Source organism: Acinonyx jubatus, chromosome X (genome assembly GCF_027475565.1).
Source record: "Acinonyx jubatus isolate Ajub_Pintada_27869175 chromosome X, VMU_Ajub_asm_v1.0, whole genome shotgun sequence".
Lineage (NCBI taxonomy): Eukaryota > Metazoa > Chordata > Mammalia > Carnivora > Felidae > Acinonyx > Acinonyx jubatus.
In genome coordinates, this window is record NC_069389.1 from 37,733,599 (window position 1) to 37,754,161 (window position 20,563).

The following is a 20,563-nucleotide window of genomic DNA, read 5'->3' on the forward strand; positions in this document are numbered from 1 at the left end:
ACTCTTCTGGGTCCATGAAGATGAACACCAGCTCCCACATACCCAGAACCCTGGCATTCTCTATCACTTTACCATTGTATGGTGTCTTTAGAACCCTTTTTGCTGTCTTAAATTAAATTTCACTGTGTTCTATTGACATTATAATGTGTCCCCCATTATAATATCAATCAATGGGAACAGGAATCTTAATAAAATAGTGTCTGGTGCATAGTAAGCACTCAACAATTACTTGTTGGATGACTGAATGCATGAACAGTTATCAGTTAAACATTATTTTAAAATTACCAAGAATGTGCAAAGGATATGCTAGGGTGCTGTCCCAACCACAGAAATAGTCGCGATTATTTATTCAGTTATTTTAGTGTCTCATGGAAGATAAGCTCAAAGGATGGATAAGGGGAAAAAAGCAATTAACAGAGCATAGACAGGTGAACTTTTGCTTGGGGCTGGCAGTTCAATAGCAGAAGGTTATATCGTATCTGGAGGCATACCAGAAAGTGAAGGATCTCATGTAACTCCAACGACTCAGTTATGGCTAACACTTTCTTCTTTAAAAATTTTTTAAGTGTGTATTTATTTTTGAGAGAGAGAGAGAGAGAGAGACAGAGAGAGAGAGAGAGAGACAGAGCATAAGCGAGGCGGGGGTGGGGAGGGGTGGAGGTGCAGAGAGAGAGGGAGACACAGAATCCGAAGCAGGCTCCAGGCTCTGAGCTGTGTCAGCACAGAGCCCGATGCGCGGCTCGAACTTGTGAATGGCGAGATCGTGACCTGAGCTGAAGTCGGACGCTCAACCGACTGAGCCACCCAGGCACCCCCCCTACTCCCTGGTTTTCAAACCCATTGCACTGAAATGTCATAACAACTCTATAAGACAGCAATTTGCTCCCAGGTTACAAGCCTGAAAACCGCGTCTCAGAGAGGCTAGTAAATATGTCTTACAAGGTGCACCAAACGGTACGACTTCACACCAGATCGTACCTCCTTCAAACCTCATGCTTTTAAGGCCTCGAAATGCTTTATGATGAGCTGACAGTCCCATTAGCTTGAAACTAGTACAATAATCTATGTTGAAGTGGCTTAAAGTTAGTTTCCTAAGATTCCTCATGATAACCGAAGGGATGGCGATTGTTGACCCAGGCTTTCTTTGCAAAGGCAATTTGTGGCATGTGTGTAAAGCAAACACCCCGACATTAGTTTGAAATATTACTTGAGGGGCGCCTGGGTGGCTCAGTCGGTTGAGGGTCTGACTGTTGATTTCGGCTCAGGTCATGATCTCGCGGTTGGTGAGTTTGAGCCCCGCGTGGGGTTCTGCACTGACAGGGCGGAGACTGCTTGGGATTTTCTCTCTCTCTGCCCCTCCCCAGCTCGTGCTCTCTCTGTCTGTGTCTCTCTCGAAATAAACAAATAAACTTAAAAAAAATATATTACTTCAAAGTGAAAACATTCTTTGCTGTCTCCCCATGTCCTATTTATTTTGTTCCTTGACTTGTAAGTGAACTTGGGGGGCATGAGGTAAGGGGAGTAATAAATAACTAAAATTTAGCAGTGGCCCAGCTAGACGGCCAAGATTAAACACAAAAACACTGCTGCGATTCTAGTTATTATTGTTGCCAACTGGGTGGGAGACAAATAATCCTGGTTTGAAATGGAGGGAGATCTAAAAGTAATTCTCTTTGGAGGGCCAGGCCATTCCTAATCCTTTATTTGATTTGCTCTGGGAGCTTTAGTGAGAAAAGAAATGAGAAGAACAGGTCAAGGAAGCTTGTGCAATAATATTTTCATGTTCTTTGCCCTGTTGACTTTTTAGAAGATAAATGTTATTATATTTTTCTACATGAAAAATACATACACATTATATAAAATTTGGAAAATTCATAAAATAAGAAGGTGAGGGAATGAGTATCTTCCATATTTCTGCCCCCCAAAAGGTAATCACTGGTTTCATTTTGGGGCTTTTTTTTAGTTTACAGGCTTTGGAAAGTGTATTTACATAACCTTGACCACATTGTAAATTTAACTTGTTTCTGAAAAGTACTTTTTTTTTTTTTGAAAAACACTTTTTAAATGGTAATAACTGGAAGACTGATCAACATTATTCTTGGAACATATAACTGTGCTTTAGTTTGAGTAACAATAGGTTGGATATTTTGGGGATTATCTCCTTTAAAACAAGAAAATGATACCACGTAGATCTTGCCTAGAAAAATTTAAAAATTACCTTGTGTTCATATAATCTTAGTATCTCAGAGGGTTTTACTTTGTCAACCAACAACCTAGAATATTCACGAATGGGGGGTTTAGGCCAAGGTCTATGGTAGAAAAAGTCAGATCTCTATAATCCCAAAGAAATACAATGCATGCCTTCTTCAAAGAGCTTCAAAGCTCTCTTGGAAAAGAAAAAACCTTACTGACTTTATGAAAAGCGTTTTGTAATGGAAGTTATAAAATAAATGCAGATAATTAAATCCTCACTATATTTTGAAAATCTAATGTATAGAATTTAAAATATTGAAATTGCACTACAATAAAAATAAGTTGTATTGCAAACTGCATTCTCAAAAAAACCTGGTAAATAGCTTAAGCGTTTAAAAAGATATCATTGGGGCGCCTGGGTGGCTCAGTCAGTTGAGCGTCCGACTTCAGCTCAGGTCATGATCTCACGGTTTGTGAGTTCGAGCCCCACGTTGGGCTCTGTGCTGACAGCTTGGAGCCTGGAGCCTGCTTCGGATTCTGTGTCTCCCTCTCTCTCTGCCCCACCCCCACGTGTGCTCTGTCTCTGTCTCTCAAAAATAAATAAATGTAAAAAAAAAATTTTTTTTAAAGATATCATTAATAATAGGCATTGATTTCATGATAATGAAAGGATTTTACTATTCCAGAATTGGTTGTTTTCAAAGGTTGAAAATATCGGAGAAGCACAAAGATGTTTCGAACAGAATATTATATAATAATAAAAATTATGAAAAACTGGAGGTGACCAAAATGTCCATCAGGAAGATAATGGATAAATGCACGATAGCACTTGCTTTCCACGGAATATTCTGCAATCATAATATATGATAGTTAATGAGGCATTTTTAATGACATGGATCAATGTTTGCACTGTAGTATTAAGTATTAAAAACATTTTGATGGATGTCCATTGCTTTTGCATTACATATATAGTTTCCTCTTTAAAAATGAGATCATATATGTGTTTAATATTATAAAGTTTTTCCAAGCCATTAAATATTTTTCCACGACATGATTAAAACAATTTTTTTGTGTGCGTGCATGTGCGCAAGGGGGAGGGACAGAGGAGGAGAGAGAGAATCCCAAGTGGACTCCACACCATCGGTGCAGAACCGGACACAGGACACAAACCCACGGACTCCGAGATCATAACCTGAACTGAAATCAAGAGTTGGGACACTTAACCCACTGAGCCACCCAGGAGCCCCTACAACATGATTTTAAAAGACCAGAGTATTCTAGTTTTTGGGTGCCCCATTATTAATTTAACGAATCTTTTGTTTTGGGACACATAAATTTTCCCTTTTAAAATTAATGCTTTGAATCTCCTTCTTTTTCCCCTTCTCCCTGTATGCCTTTCTCCTGCTCTTCTTTTCTCTGTCCTTCTTTTTTTTTTTAATTTTTTTTAATGTTTTTATTTATTTTTGAGACAGAGAGAGACAGAGCATGAGTGGAGGTGGGGCAGAGAGAGAGGGAGACACAGAATCCAAAGCAGGCTCCAGGCTCTGAGCTGTCAGCACAGAGCCCGACTCGGGGCTTGAACTCACGGACTGTGAGATCATGACCCGAGCTGAAGTCAGACGCTTAACCGACTGAGCCACCCAGACGCCCCTCTCTGTCCTTTAAGTGAAACTCTACAAAGCTGAATTTCTCTATCAAGAAGCATATAAACGTTATGTCTCTTGCTTCCATATCTTAGATTCAGATATTCCTACAAACTTGTTCTTATTTTCAGTTATCAGTGTCCAGCTCCCCTCCCCAATGCCTACAAAGTGAAGACATCAGGGGTGCCTGGGTGGCTCCGTCTTGAGCGTCCGACTTTTGGTTTCAGCAAGTTTGTGAGTTCAAGCCCCGCGTTGGGCTCTCTGCTGTCAGCACGGAGCCTGCTCGGGATCCTCTGTCTCGCTCTCTCTCTCCCCTTGCCCTGCTCACTCTCTCTCTCAAAAACAAATAAACATTAAAAAAAAAAAAAATGAAGACATCAACCCCAGAACCAAACATATTCTCAACTGATGCTGTTTAGCATGGGAGGACAGTCTCCCTGAACATGGCTTCTGTATCTCTTACTTTGTTTTTTTACAAATTCACCATGTGCTTGGATCCTTAGAACCCCTTCCTTTTTTCCTGGGGTCGGAGAGCAGGGAGGCCTCTCCATGTTGCCTGTCTATATCGTCTCCACAATTTGTATCCAGTTCCCAGCTCTGCCAACCAGAATGGAAATGTCTGAATCCTGAATACTTGCTTTCAATGCTACATGTTTTTCAATAAAGGGGGCCGGGGGGGGGGGCAGTTAGTCCAGGCTTGCATGTTTTAAGTTTTTTAATTTTTTGATGTTTACTTATTTTTGAGAGAACGGCAGAGCGTGAGTGGGGGAGGGGCAGAGAGAGGGGGAGACACAGAATCCGAAGCAGGCTCCAGGCTCCGAGCTGTCAGCACAGAGCCCGGTGCGGGGCTCGAACTCCTGAACGGTGAGATCTTGACATGAGCTGAAGTCGGGTGCTTAACCGACTAGAGCCACCCAGGCAAGGCACCCCTGTTCTTTTTTTTTTAAGTTTCTTATTTATTTTGAGAGAAACAGGGATAGTGTGAGTAGGGGAAGGGCAGAGAGAGAGGGAGAGAGAGAATCCCAAGCAGGCACCGCACTGTCAGCACAGAGCCCGACGTGGGGTTCGAACCCACAAAACCGCCAGATCACGACCCGAGCCGAAACCAAGAGTCGGGCGCTCAACCGACGGAGCCACCCAGGCGCCCCATAAGTTGTTCTACATAAAGATGGTGGCACATTCTGGTCTGTTCTGAGGACTTTGGGGGGGTAATACCCCCTCTGTGACGCATAGCTACTCTAAAGATGTCTAGACATCTTTAGGACCGAAGCCACTTCCAAAATTTCTCAGCATTGCATGGGGTCGAATGCCGTGGTTTTAGACACAAAGCAGTTCCAGAGCTAAATAAACCTGAAAGACAATCGGAGTAAATGCCTGCATGGGGAGTCTTACTCTGTCCAGCAGATCTTGTCTAGCAGCTCCTTCATGGTCATGTGGTCCCACTCCTCTGCAAGGGGTGCCTTCCACGGGGCATCACTGGGGATCTACACTCAGGTAAGGGTTGGGGGTGGGGGGGGGGGACACAAATGTAACTTTCCATTTTAAATAGCTCTCTCAATAGTATTAAAAACTCTACCTTGAAGAAGGAAAACGTAAGCCTTCCAAATTCTCCCAGTAAGGATTTTTCCTGCCCAACCAAAGTGGTTTGTGTAGAGGCTACGTTGAAATCAGGCCACTTGCAAAAGTAGATGACCAAGTTACTCCTTTAGAGGCGGCATTCATAAATTTAGCTCTTTAACCAGGACCAGACAGGCGTACTAAGTCACACCTAAATTGGAATTGCAGGTCAAGCTCCGTGTGTGTCAAAAGACCTTAGGAGTCTTATTCTGCTATGTCCTGAGGACTTTCTAAATTAGAAACATCCTGCCAGGAAGGCTCAGTGGTTTATCGTCTTCTCCCCCCTCACCGGTGATACACAGACAGCACACTGGTGGACGTCTTACTCGTTTAGAGGGTAGAAACAGGTTCATTCTCCCGTTTCGTAAATCTGCACGGAGATACCTTCTGTACGAAGCCATACGCTAGGCATTGCTGATACATAATCCCTTCCTTCTCTTAAGGACTAAGCTTATGAAAAATACAAATGCAGTCAAAGAAGCTTTAGTGAGCTTTACCTCTCGTCCCATGTCATCCATCGTCCTCCAAAGGTTGTTATGATCTAGGTACACAATTGGGTTCCACACAGGTGGGAAGGGGCCCCTGAAGGGGTATGATTTGCCCTGTGAGATATAAGGTATTTTTAAAAGGAAACATTCACTGTAATGTAAAAATACTCAAATTCCTTGTCAATTTGTGACATACACTTAAGCGTTTTAATTCGTTGTGTCCTTAGAACCCTACTTAGCTTTTCAGCATAGAAATTTCCAGCTCAATTCTCTGTTACCTAAATAAATTTGGTGCCAACCCCCCCAAAAAAACAATAAAAGGGTTTCTCTCTGAAATTAGAACCCCTACCACGAAAAATTTAAATGCCGGTACATTAGTGGGGTTACCAAAAGTTATCTCATTTGCCAGTGATACTTGCAAATACCTCAGAGTGATGGGACCCTATATGGGTCTGGAGGATCAGAAAATTACAACTATAAATGTTACACAAGGTAGAAGAAGATGAAAAGCCGATTGTAGGGATGTAAGCATATGTAGGAAGAGCCATAAGACACAGCCCAGCAAGCTTTTCCAAGCAATCATAGGTGCTAGGTCAACAAGGAGTTTCCGGAGGAATTTCAAGGTCAAAGCAGAAAGAAGAGACAATTCAGAGGCACCTGGGTGGTTGAGTTGGTTAATCGTCCAATTCGTGATTTTGGCTCAGGTCATGATCTTGGGGTCATGGATTGAGCCCCTTGTCAGGCTCCATGCTAAGTGTGGAGCCTGCTTAAGATTCTCTCTCTCTCTCTCTCTCTCTCTCTCTCTCTCTCTCTCCCTCCCTCCACCTGCTCCCCACCCCCTCTAAAATTTAAAAAAAAAATAAAGAAAGAAGAGACAATTTCTTTTTTCTTTTAATGTTTATTTTTGAGAGAGAGCATGAGTGGGGGAGGGGCAGAGAGAGAGGGAAACACAGAATCCAAAGCAGGCTCCAGGCTCTGAGCTGTCAGCACAGAGCCTGATGCGGGCCTCGAACCCATGAACCGTGAGATCATGACCTGAGCCGAAGTTGGACGCTCAACCAACTGAGCCACCCAGGCGCCCCAAGAAGAGACAATTTCAAGCCTCTCTTGGGAACATATTTGTACTCCCTGGTTCTCCCAGCAGGGTAGGGACACCTCAACACAGAGTTAAAGGACACACATTTCTCCAAAGATTAGTGATAAGATAGCCTGTAAATCATCTCTGGGAAGTTTAACCCAATGGCAGTTGGGGACACGCACAAAAAGCACCTTGGGTTAACCTGAAAGCGAGTCACAAGTCAGGCTGTGCTTCTGACATCATCTTTCACCCAACGTGGGATAGCATAAGGTCCACGGTCAGCCAAAATGTCACCGTAACTCTGAGTCGGTCAGGAAAGACTCATCTCACACTGATTTTGTAGGCAGAGAAATGAGTTGGGAAATGAGAAGACATTTTGTGCTCATTCTTGTATTCATTCTGTGGTCATGCTGGTCTTCTCTTTCGAACGAGGCCGTAAAGTTCTCAGGGAAGATTTATGATGCAGGCTTACTTTTCTTCTTGTGTTATGTAGAGTTCTCCAGAGAAACAGAACCAAGACCACTGTGTGTGTGTGTGTGTGTGTGTGTGTGTGTGTGTGTATGAAAGAGAGAGAGAGAAGGAGAGAGAAAGAGAGCAGGGGAAGGGCAGAGACAGAGGGAGACACAGAATCCCAAGCAGGCTCCAGGCTCTGAGCTGTCAGCACAGAGCCTGACACGGGGCTTGAACCCACGAACTGCGAGATCATGACCTGAGCCAAGTCGGAAGCTTGGCTGCCTGGGCCTCTGGAGGCGCCCCCAAAATAGTAACTTTAATCTGTGGTCACACAACCATTACTTCTGGTTTGTTAAGTTTACATCTCTTCTTTCAGTTTTTAAAAAATATTTATTTTTGAGAGAGAAAGAAAGAGAGAGGGGGGAGAGAGGCAGAGAGAGAGGATCTGAAGCGGGCTCTGAGTGGTCAGCCCAGAGCCCGACACGGGGCTCGAACTCCCAAACTGCAAGATTGTGACCTGAGCCGAAGTTGGATGCTTAACTGACTGAGCCACGCAGGTGCTCCTTCTTTCACTTCTACTGAGATATAATTGACATATAACTCTGTGGAAGTTTAAAATGTACAGCCTCATGACTTGATTTACATATGCTATGAAGTGATGACATAGTTTAGTTAACACCTATCGCCTTATATAGACACCAAAAAAAGACAAAACTGGGTTTTTCCTTGTGATGAGAACTACTCTCTTGCAAAGCGCCCTTCTCATCACCTCATTCAGAAGCACATGACTCACCACTGATGATACTAATCTTGATCCCTTGGTTAAGGGCGGCTCCTGTCCCCTTTCTCCACTGTAAACTTACCATTTTCCCCTTTCCGTGCTCTGTCCTTTGGAAGAGAGTCGCTAATTTCAGTCCAACCTCAAGAGGAGATAGGAGAGGGGGGGCGCACCCGGGTGGCTCAGTCAGTTAAGCGTCTGACATGGCTCAGGTCATGATCCCACGGCTCTTGAGTTCAAGCCCCGCGTCGGGCTCTGTGCTGACAGCTCTGTGCTGACGGCTCGGAGCCTGGAGCCTGCTTCGGATTCTGTGTCTCCCTCTCTCTCTGCCCCTCCCCCATTCATGTTCTGTCTCTCTCTGTCTCAAAAATAAACGCTAAAAAAAATTAAAATTCTTCTCTAAGGAAGATTTGCCTCTTTCCCCCTTGTTATTTTTTTGTTCAATCACCTATTTGCATCACTATGGACTCATATATTTACTTCATACTCTGGATTGTAATCTAATACTGTATTATTGATTTTGTTGTTCAAATTGTTCCACTCGTGTCCACAGGGAGCTCATTCAGGCTGGCTCTTGTGTCCTTTGCAATGACCCCATCTTTTTGTTTCTTGAGCACTTCCTTGACTTCTGGCACTGGAAGATTCTCCGGCCTCTTCTTCTATTAACTCTGCCTCAGCCCTACGATCTGCTGTTTTTTTCAAGGAGACTTCATTCCTTTTAGCAAAAGAATGATATTTAGAAGCAACTCCTGGGGGGTGCCTGAGTGGCTCAGTTGGTTGAGTGTCCAACTCTTGATTTTGGCTCAGGTCATGATTCCTGGGTCATGGGCTTGAGCCCTTCATAGGACTCATGCTGTGCATGGAGCCTGCCTGGGATTCTCTCTCTCTCTCTCTCTCTCTCTCTCTCATACTGGGAAATGAGACAACCGTTAAAAAAAACTTCTCAAGAGCTTATGGGTCAAATAAGAAGTCACAAGGAAATTAGAAAATATTTTGAGTTACATGAAAAGGAAAATGCAACGTGGCAAACTTGTGGGATACAGCATAGTCGGAAATTTAGAGTAGGAATTGCTTATATTAAACAAGGAGAGGGGTGCCTGGGTAGCTTAGTCGGTGTCTGACTCTTGATCTGCTCAGGTCATGATCCCAGGGTCGTGGGACCAAGCCCCATGTCGGGCTCTGCACTGAGTGTGGCGCCTGCTTTAAATTCTCTCTCTCTCTCCCTCTCCTTCTGCTCTCTCCCCTGCTCGTGCTCTCTCTCTAAAATAAAGTTAAAAATTAAAAAAAAAAAGTAGTGGGGTGCCCAGATGGCTCGGTCAGTTAAGTGTCCAACTTTGGCTCGGGTCACGATCTCGCGGTTTGTGAGTTCGAGCCCCACGTCAGGCTCTGTGCTGACGGTTCAGAGCCGGGAGACTGCTTCAGATTCTGTGTCTCCCTCTTCTCCCTGTCCCTTCCCCACTCATGCTCTGTCTCTCTCTCGCTCTCTCTCAAAAATAAGTAAACGTTAAAAAAAATTAAAAAACAAAAAGGAAGCAGCTTCTGGCTGCTCCAGGTATGCTGACTTAAAAAAAAAAAAAAAAAAAACAGCTTTATTGGGATATAATTCTTCTACCATATCATACAATTTACATGCTGACTTTTTAAAACCTCTCCTTATGCCTGTATCAGTGTTCAGCACACAGAACATAGTGGAGATCTGTGACCGACCCACGGGATCACTCTCCACAAAGGACGCCTGAGTCCCCATTCCGGCTTTGCCTTTTCCTGAGTTGATTGACACAGAGCAAGTGAGTTGCTTAATCTCCTCGGGCCCCAGATGGCACCTTCCCAACTCAACATCTGTTGGCTGCATCACCTTCCTCCAGGAAGTATGCCCAGATTACCTTAAACGGCTGGGTTAGGGAGCCTTCTCAGTGTCCCAGAGCTGTCCGTTTACCATTCATCTGCCACTGTCTCCACTGCACCAGCTTCGTGTATTTCTCATTCTGTGTCACCCCCTGGGATCTCAGCTGTAAGAGCATGGGCTCTGCAGTTGGCCTACCTCGGTCAAGTGATGGGTCTGTCTGCCAGTCACCAGCTGTGTTAAGTTGCTTAGCCTCTCTGGGCCTCAGTCTAGCCATGTGTAAAATGGAACGACAGCAGCTTCCTCACGGATGTGCTGGGACAATGAAGTGAGTTGAGCCATGTAAGTCACTTTGGACGGTGGCCGGCAGGCGGGAGGTTCTCGATAAATGTTGTGTTGCTATTGCTGCAGCTGCCACTGTCGTGATCCTAACCTTCGCATGCCTGGGGACTGCTGCGATGGACAGGTGAGTTCATCTCAGCAGCATGACCTTGAACTGGTTATTTGCTCGACACCCAACGTCCTCAACTCCCACAATGATCGTTTGTACTCAGGTTTTTTTTCTTAGTCCTTTTGGGCTGCCGCAACAAAGTACCATAGATATTTCTCTCCCACGGTTCTGGAGGCTGGGAAGTCCAAGATCAAGGTGCTGGCAGCTTTAGTGTCTGGTGGGGGCCGCTTCATGGTTTATAGATGGCGGTCTTCTTGCTGTGTCCTCCCATGGCAGAAGAGACATGGGATCTATCTCCCTGGGGTCTCATAATTTTATAAGGGCACTGAGCTCATTCGGGAGGGCTCCAGCCCAGGACCCAGTCACTCCCAAAGGCCCCATCTCTTCATGCTTTAGCATTGTGGGTCAGGATTTCAACATGTGAATTTGGGGGAGCCACATTCAGTGTAGAGCAGATTTCTTAACACTGTTATTGACTTCCTACTTTTTTCTTTTAATTTTTTTTAGTGTTTATTTTATTTTTGAGAGAGAGAGAGAGAGAGAGAGAGAGCAGAGGAGGGGCAGAGAGAGAAGGAGACACAGAATCTGAAGCAGGTTCCAGGCTCTGAATTGTCAGTGCAGAGTCCGACGTGGGGCTCGAACCCACGAACCATGAGATCGTGACCTGAGCTGAAGTCGGACACTTAACCAACTGAGCCACCCAGGCGCCCCAACCTTCTTCTCTTCAAGTCTGCCACTGAGCCCAGACCTACTCTGGCCGTTGCCAATTCCCACCAGGAGAGGGGTGCCAGCCCCTGACCCCCTTCCCACCATGCGCACAAGGTACTTAAAGAAAGAGGGTGAGGGACGGAACTTCAGTATTCAAGAAACAAGTCAGGCTACCTACCAGGGGCAGAGTGCATCCAAGACTGGGAAACAAAGACATCTCCCTAGACTTCTCAGTGTGGCCGAAGGGGATCGGACACTCTACCCTCACCCAAAAGGTGTTCTTCACCTTTCCCCAGGGCAAGCTCCATGAGTCAGAATAGAGTTCTCAGATTTTAAAAAAATATTTATTTTTGAGCACGTGAGCGGGGGACGGGCAGAAAGAGAGAAGGAGACCAAATCCTAAGCAGCCTCCAGGCTCTGAGCTGTCAGCACAGAGCCCGACGCGGAGCTCAAACCCATGAACCGCAAGATTGTGACCTGAGCCGAAGTCGGACGCTTAATCGACTGAGCCCCCCAGGCGTCTCTGGAGTTCTCAGATTTTGAAACAACTGTCTTTATGTTCCCAGGAGCAGCCCCGCGCTGGTGATTTCTGGCAGAACCAAACTGTTGCTGAAGACAAACACACACACAAAACCCCTAGAGAGCTCAACTGTTTGGCTGAGTACTATTTTCTTTCCCTCCATCTTGGTCCTAAGGGTTTTTTGGTGGTGGTGGTTTTTTCTTCCCATGGAAGGGGTGACTGTTCCATCTGCTTGTGGCTTTATCTCTTTCTGTCACAGTCACAAGTGTATGTAGTGGGGAGTGGATGGGAAATGTCTGGCAAATCATCATGAGCCATCCACCAGCCAGTAAGTATATATTGGTGACTAATATCAAAATCCCTGCAATACAAATTGAAAAACTTTTTTAGGTTTATTTATTTATTTTAAAAATTTTTTTCGTTAAAAAACATTTTTTTAATGTTTGTTTATTTTTAAGGGACAGAAACAGAGCACGAGTCGGGGAGGGACAGAGGGAGGGAGACACAGAATCCGAAGCAGTCTTCAGGCTCCGAGCTGTCAGCACAGAGCCCGACGTGGGGCTCGAGCTCACAAACCACGAGATCATGACCTGAGCCGAAGTCGGACGCCCAACCGACTGAGCCACCCAGGCGCCCCTGTTTATTTATTTTTTTTGACAGAGAAAGAGAGAGAGAGAACAAGCTGAGGAGGGCAGAGAGAAAGGGAGAGAGAACCCCAAGCAGGCTCCGCACTGTTAGCAGACAGCCCAACGCGGGGCTTGATCTCACGAACCATGAGATCGTGACCTGAGCTGAAATCAGCAGCTGGACGTTTAACCGACTGAGCCACCCAGGCACTCCACCCCGTGATACAAATTAAGTAAGCATCGTAGCAAGCACCATGAGGAAGGATTTGAGACCAAGGCACGTTGTCTTACGGGCTTTCTAGAAGAAACAGTGGAGCGAAGTGAGCGGCAAACACATGGTACAGAGCAGTCCAAGCTCTTTGGGGGTCACTTCATGGAGGATGAGTGCTCGTGGAGAGGTAAGACAGGGCTGAAAGGCATACATCTTGCTGGTGGGGGGAAGGTGAATCCCAGGAACCATGCTTGATGTGATACATCATAGGTATGTGTATATGTGTGTGTGTTTTACTACAGGAATTTTAGATGACAAAGAAAATAAAGAAACCGTAGGTATTCCTGAAATCCCACCAAGCAGAAATCTATATAGTGGGTATGAACATTTCAGCTATGTTTCTTGCATTCTTTCATGTATTTTCACAATTCTACCCTTGATGATTACATAACATTCCACACCACGCAGAGACCAGGAGTTTCTCAAACTGTGATCCAAGGACCCCCTCAGGCTCCCTAAAGTACATTCAGAGAGTCTGTGAGGGTCTCCCTTTTCCAAGCACATGTGAAGGAAGACTTCCTTTATTTATTTCAACCCAAACAACACACTGCAACGGACTGAATGCCAACACAGATATGAGAATCCAGCTCTTGGCTGTCAAGCAGACGTGAAAAAGATATGCAGAACGTAAATCGATGCCACTCACGCATTTTTTTTTGTTTTAGAAACTATTCATTTCGTACAAATATGTTATATCAGACAGTAATCGGGTTATTGTTATTTTCGGTGAATTAATATTCAAACAATCCTCAATTTTAATTTCTAACACAGTAAAGATAGACAGAGTCACATGGGCAAAAGCTACTTGAAGTTCTTCATGTTTAGGAAGGTAAAAATTTGGGAGCACCTGGGTGGCTCAGTCGGTTGGGCGTTCGACTCCGGCTCAGGTCATAATCTCGCAGTTTGTGGGTTCGAGCCCCACATCGGGCTCTGTGCTGACAGCTCGGAGCCCGGAGCCTGCTTCGGATTCTGTGCCTCCTTCTCTCTCTGCCCCTCCCCCACTCACTCTGTGTCTCTCTGTCTCTCAAAAATAAATAAACATTAAAAAAATTTTTTAAAGAATGTAAAAGTTTGAAGAACACTGCAAGGGACACAGGATGGCTTTTAAGAGGCCAACACAACTGACTTAAATGGAACTTGAAACTTGATAGCTGTGTGACTACTAGTCGCTTGACATTTATGTTCTCTTAACTGTAGATTTGGAATCATGGCACCCAACTCACAGGGGCTTTATAGGCATTAAGTGAGTTTATACATAGCAAACAAAATGTGCTCTTTAAACAGATGTTGCTGATGGCTTTGTGATCATGATAAATGTCCCGTCATTTACACAACCACCCACCTCTTACCCATACATCCACATCCATATTTTTGATTAACCTCCTTTGGATAAATTCTTAGAATCGAAAATTCTTGGCATGAAGACTTTTTACTTGGTTCTAAAAGATATATATATATATATATATATATATATATACACACACACACACACACACACACACACACATATATATATATAAAACATTCCACCCAAGAAAAATTGAAAACACATTTTCCTCATGTACACACAGAAGAATCCCCCAGTTAAATCACATAAAAAGAGACATAACAAATATTATAAATTTAAGAAGACTGAAACCATACCAAGTACATCTTCCAACCACAAAAACTAAAGACTGACAATAAAAAAATTGACAATGTAAATATTAAATATTTAATATGTAAATATTAAGCAGCACACTACTGCACAAGCAACAGGTCAAATAAGAAATCAAATGGTAAATCAAAATATGCCTCAAAACAAAAGAAAAAGAAAACACAATATTCCAAGCAGATGTTAAGTGAAATTTATGCCGTCAGTGCTTGTGTTAAGAAAAACAGTTCAGGGGCGCCTGGGTGGCTCAGTTGGTTAAGGGTCTGAGTCCTGATTTTGGCTCAGGTCATGATCTCACTGCTCCTGAGTTTGAGCCCCGAGTCCGGCTCCGTGCTGATAGTGTAGAGCCTGCTTGGGATTCTCTTTCTCCCTTTCTCTGCCCCTCCCTTGCTCTCTCTCTCTCTCTCAAAATAAATAAATGAGCATTATAAAAAAAAAAGCAACTGACTTAATGATCACGTGACCCTATTTTGTAGTCTGTGAGCCTCAGCCGACTCAGGAAAGACATCTGAAATCTACCTTCTGGATTCCCCACCTACCAAAGCAGGTGAGAAGCTCTCAGAAACAGGCTGGCTTAGCGACACCACATCACTAATATCACTCTCAATGCTCCAGATGTCCTGCTCTTGTTGTCTGGAGGCAAAGACCCTGCATCCTGATTTCTGTCCCATCAGGGAAGTCCCTCTGCCATTTTATTCCCAGTACTGACCTCAGTCTCAGCCAGTAGGAACAGGTGGCCTGGCTCTTCTTAGATCCAGCTCCTTGAGAGTGACCTTTTCCTCTCAGGGGGTTTTCTCTGCTGTTCATGGGAATCTTGCCCTCCTTCCCTGCGGGGGAGCCAGAGAAGGCCACCCAGCCCTCCAGAACTCAGTCACTTTTATAGCTATCGGCAAGGACTATGCTTAGGCCATAAACAAATTTGGAGGACCAAGCTTTACTTTCAGTCTATACTTCCAGTTTGGAAGAAAAGAAATGGATTCTTGCCCATGGGGGAGGGAGGAAGGAAGTCCTATAAGCTTTACTTAGCAAATGGTTTTCTTCCTCTGTTCATGAGCTCACATTTCTTTTTTTTATGTTTATTTTTGAGGCGGGGGGTGGGCAGAGAGAAAGGGAGACACAGAATCCGAAGCAGGCTCCAGGCTCCAAGCTGTCAACACAGAGCCCGAAGTGGGGCTCGAACTCACAGATCGCGAGATCATGACCTGAGCCGAAGTCGGACGCTTAACTGACTGAGCCACCCAGGTGCCCCTTTGAGTTCACATTTCTAAGCACCATGAGCTGGCATTGACACTGTCTTCTGATTACATCACCACATGGGAAAGCTGGAGGGAGCGGGTAGACAATGGCAAGGTCTTTGGAACCAGCCAGCAGCACGATAGCACGCAAAAGGCCTGGAACCGTCCATGCAGGGAGAAATGGAGGTGGTGATGGCTAAGATATTAAGCAAAACCCTGCAGGAATAATGATAACAAACAGTAAGACAACAGCTAACACGGAGTGTGTACCCTGTTCAGGCCTTGTTCTCTTGGGCACTTTGCCTGTACTGACTCATTAATTTTCACAACAACCCTTTCAGAAGGAGAAGCTGAGGCGGATGAAATCATGACCATTTGCTCAAGGTCTCATAAGTAATAAGCAGCAGCAGGATATAAATTCAGACATTCAAAGGCCACTACTCTTGATCATGAAGCTTCCCAGCCTCTTAATTATAATTATTAAACACCACAGGGCTAACAGTTTTCATTAAAGTATTTAATTTAATGCTCACAACAACTCCGTGCGTAAGCTGCTTATTGTAAGTTTCATTTTACAAATGACTTCTGAAGCACAGAGAGGTTGAGTAATTTGTTCAAGGTCACACAGCTTGCATGCAGTGAGAACAGAATTTAACCTCGGGTTCGTGTATTCAGGGCTCAAGCTCTTACTTAGGTCTCTTCTCTATGAGCCTCTGCTCAGTTCACTTAAAGAAGGTCTCTGGAAGGCCAGTTGGATCCAGTAACCACTTGAGATTCTTTTCTTTTTTGATTAAAACTTTTTTTATTAAAAAATTTTTTAATTAATTTATTTCTATATTTTAACTTTTTGTTATTTACTTATTTTTATTTATTTTATTTTTTTATTTTTTAAATGCTTATTTATTTTTGAGAGACAGCACAGAGCCCAACGCGGGGCTGGAACCCAGGAACCGTGAGATCATGACCTGAGCCGAAGTCAGGCACTTAACCGACTGAGCCACCCAGGTGCCCCTGATTGCAATTTTAATAAGGTGGTCAAGGAAGACCTCGCTGAGAAGGTGACATTTGAGGGAAAAGATAAAAGAGGACAGAGAACCGTGGGACTCTCTGGGAGGGCAGGGAACAGTGTCCTGAGATGGGCGTATTCCTGAACTTCAGAAGGGAAAGGAAGGAGGCCAGCTCCATCCCATCCCTGCTACTGGGATGCGCCCTTGCTCCCTGGAACAAATCCAGGCACCTGAGTCTGTTTCTGGAGGTGACTGCCGAGGAGATGGCCTCTGTGCTCTGGTCAGGGAGACAAGTTTCCCCGATCTTAGCAGCCCGTCGTCACCCCCGCGTTACTGCCGCTTCTTCCCTCGAAGATTCGTTGCTTTCTGATCTCCGTCGGTGCAAAGCTTAAACTACTTTCTATGCCCAGCACAAGACAGGTTCTTCTAGAAGCCTTCCAAAATTCACCTCACCCCCAATCAGTGCACTAAACATAAAGTTCACTCCATTTTGGGCCCCTACTGTGTTGGCCAGCACCTGTCCACTTTGTTATCTGGATAGCATTTTCTAGGTGTTCCGAGTGGGTATCTCTTCTCTTTCCGGTCCCTTCAGGAAAGGAATCGATCATCTGCATGCTCCCATAACGCTTAAGAGCGTTATATATTCAATCAGTGTTTGACAAGCTTTGGATGATTGGATGGAGGAACGGACGGATAGACGGGTGACTGGAAATTGAATGTTCGTGTCCTTCCCACACCGCTCGTATGTTGAAACCTAACCTCCCGTGTGACAGTTTTTAGGAGAGGGGCCCTGAGTGTTTTCTGAACACAATCAAAATTAATTTCGCCTGAAAAACATAAAGTGTGGGGCGCCTGGGTGGCTCAGTCGGTTAAGCGGCCGACTTCGGCTCAGGTCATGATCTCGCAGTCCATGAGCTCAAGCCCCGCGTCGGGCTCTGTGCTGACAGCTCAGAGCCTGGAGCCTGCTTCCGATTCCGTTTCTCCCTCTCTCTGACCCTCCCCTGTTCATGCTCTGTCTCTCTGTCTCAAAAATAAACGTTAAAAAAATTTTTTTTTAAAAAACATAAAGTGCTCCGAGTAGGAAGCTATAAATTGTGACTCCTCCCCCCAAAAGCCTAATCAATGTCTTTGTCCTCTTTATCTTCACAATCTGTTGTCAATACACCTGCCAATGGGGACAGACCCTGAGTTCCACAGGGGAGGGTCTCCAAAATTAGCTCATACATTTACCTCAAAGAATAAGCATGTTGAGAAAGATGGAGAGTTTTTTTGTTAATGTCTATTTATTTTTGAGAGAGAGAGCAAACAAACATGGAAGGGGCAGAGACAGAGAGACAGACAGACAGACAGACAATCCCAAGCAGGCTCCTCGTATCAGTGCAGAACCTGACGTGGGGCTGGATCTCACAAACCTCAAGATCATGACCTGAGCCGAAATCGAGAGGTGGAGGCTTAAACCAATGAAGCCACTCAGGCTCCCCTAAAGATTTTGTTTCTTTTTTAACCAAAAAAAATTTTTTTTTATTTTGAGAGAGAGAGATAGAGAGCAAGCAAGGGAGGGGCAGAGAGAGAGGGAGAGAGAGGATCGCAAGCAGGCTGTGCACTGTCAGCGTAGAGCCTGATGTGGGGTTCGAACTCACAGACCGGGAGATCATGGCCTGAGCCAAAGTCAAGAGTCGGGCACTCAACCAACAGAGCCACGGGCCTCAAACCAACAGAGCCACCCAGCTGCCCTGGCCTAAAGATTTTATTTTTGAGTGATCTCTACACCCAACGTGGGGCTCAAACTCACAACTTTTGAGATCAAGAGTTGCACGCTCCACCGATCGAGTCAAGCATCCCTGGAAAGGCATGAAGCTTCGTGCCTTTAATCACGTGCTGCTTACATCAGCCACTTCCAGCTATATCACGTTGCAAACCATCAAGGACACACCACTGAAGCCAAGAGGTTGTTTCCAAAGCAGAATTATGCCCGCAGCTAAAATCTGTTTTCCTGTGCCAATTTTTTTCAGTCTTTGAATTAGTAGACACATAAGCGTGTATTTGACCAAACAGCACAGGCATCTAAAATATCCCAATAAATACCATCCCTCTATTGAGGGCATATAATTTCTGAACGACGCATTACCCAACATGTGCCAGCACTAGCAAAGTTCCAGAATGCTCTGGCCTTGAATAATGTACTTTTCAAAAATAGGATGACTACCCGGCAGCGTTAGCTTTCCCGGGAGAAGTCCTGGCTCACACAAAATGCTGTGCCATCACAATGCCAGGGTTCTTGCCCTTCTCTGGGACGAGGGCCTCCCTGCAAATCTGTTGAAAACCATGGAATCTCTCCAGTCAAGGGCACGCATACAGGCCACCTTGCATAAAATCCTGAGTGTGCCTGGCACGCCCCCGTGGGTCCTTCGCCAAGAGTGCAGGAATTCGAGGTTATAAAAGTGTGATGACAGGGCGCCTGAGTGGCTCAGTCAGTTACGCGTCCGACCTCAGCTCAGGTCATGATCTCACGGTCCGTGGGTTCGAGCCTCTCACTGGGCTCTGAGCTGACGGTGCGGAGCCCGCTTGGGATTCTCTCTCTCTTGTCCCTCTCTCTCTCTTTCTTCCCCTTCCCGACACACGTGCTCTCTCTCTTTCAAAAAGAAATAAACATGAAACAAAATTTTGCAAATTACAAGTGTGATGACAATATTACACCTGGATAATGGGACCGTAACATAGTCTAACCACTTGGCAAATCCGTTTGGCAATGTTTACTAAAGCTGAATGCTGTGCGTAGCTTACGGCCCATTTCTTGATGCCCAGGAAGATGTTCTCCAAACAACACACGAGAATGTTAAATGTCCTCGGATCGTAGTATGGATGACTAAATTGAATTATAGTCCCACAGTGGAACACCATAAAGCAACGGGAATGATCTACAATGACCCACGGTAACAAATATGAATTTCACGACATAAATGCACAAAAGAAGCCAGAGGCAAAGATGACAGGCTGGAAGATTCCGTTTGTATAAAGTTCTAAAACAGGCAAAATTAATCTCCCGAAGTAACAGAAGCTTCTGGGGGCTGATCATGTTCTGTTTCTTGGTCTGGGTGCTTCATGGCTGTGTTCGCTTTGGGGACATTCATCCAGCTGTACCTTTATGGAGGTCTCCTTTTCTGTAGACATGTTATCCACCAGTAAAAACTGCCATACTCTGAATAGACTAAAAACCATTGAATTGTGCACTTTAAGCAGGATAACTGCATACTTTGTGAATTCTATTTTAATGAAGTGGCTTTAAAAAAACTGATGGAATTAAAAAAAAAAAGGGGGGGGCGCCTGGGTGGCTCAGTCGGTTAGATGGCCGACTTCGGCTCAGCTCATGATCTCGTGGTCCGTGAGCTCGAGCCCCGAGTCGGTCTCTGTGCTGACAGCTCGGAGTCTGGAGCCTGTTTCCACTTCTGTGTCTCCCTCTCTCTGCCCCTCGCCCATTCATGCTCTGTCTCTCTCTGTCTCAAAAATAAATAAACGTTAAAAAAAAATTAAAAAAAAAAAACCTGATGGTTGATGTAACTTCTGAACTCAAGGTGAGGAAGGTTAGCACCCAGAAAAGGAGCCCTAGAATGTCTTAAGAAGCATAGATTAGCTGACCCCATTAAGTACATTCACAGTGTTGTGCAACCATCGCCACTATCCATTTGCAGAATGTTTTCATCATCCCAAACAGAAACTTCATACCCAGTGAATACTATCTCCTCATTTCCCCCTCCCATCACATCCTGGTAACCTCCACCCACCTTGCACCTGCCGAGCTGCTCCCCTTCAACTGTGGAGGTCTTTCTGCCACGCCACAGAGTGATTTCCTGGGCGTTCTGAGTGATCTGACCTCAATAGAGCCGTGTTGGAGGGACGAGGAAAGTCCAGGGTTCCCCCTACTTCTCTGCCATCGTAACTCCTCTCCATTCCTGGTAACCTCCATTTTACTTTCTGTCTTTATGAATTTGCCTATTCTA

The 20,563-nt window shown here is 44.9% G+C and overlaps 1 protein-coding gene across 1 annotated transcript in view; it reads right to left on the reverse strand.

Moving 5' to 3' along the window:
• The window catches only part of MAOB (monoamine oxidase B), a 112,475-nt gene that overhangs the window by 25,846 nt on the left and 66,066 nt on the right, over positions 1-20,563 (reverse strand). Inside the window, exons 4-5 of the mRNA XM_027054174.2 lie at positions 5,951-6,055; positions 5,229-5,320 (exon numbers count right to left, since the gene is read on the reverse strand). Of these exons, the coding sequence (XP_026909975.1) occupies positions 5,229-5,320; positions 5,951-6,055 (197 nt within the window). The remainder of the gene's footprint in view (positions 1-5,228; positions 5,321-5,950; positions 6,056-20,563) is intronic.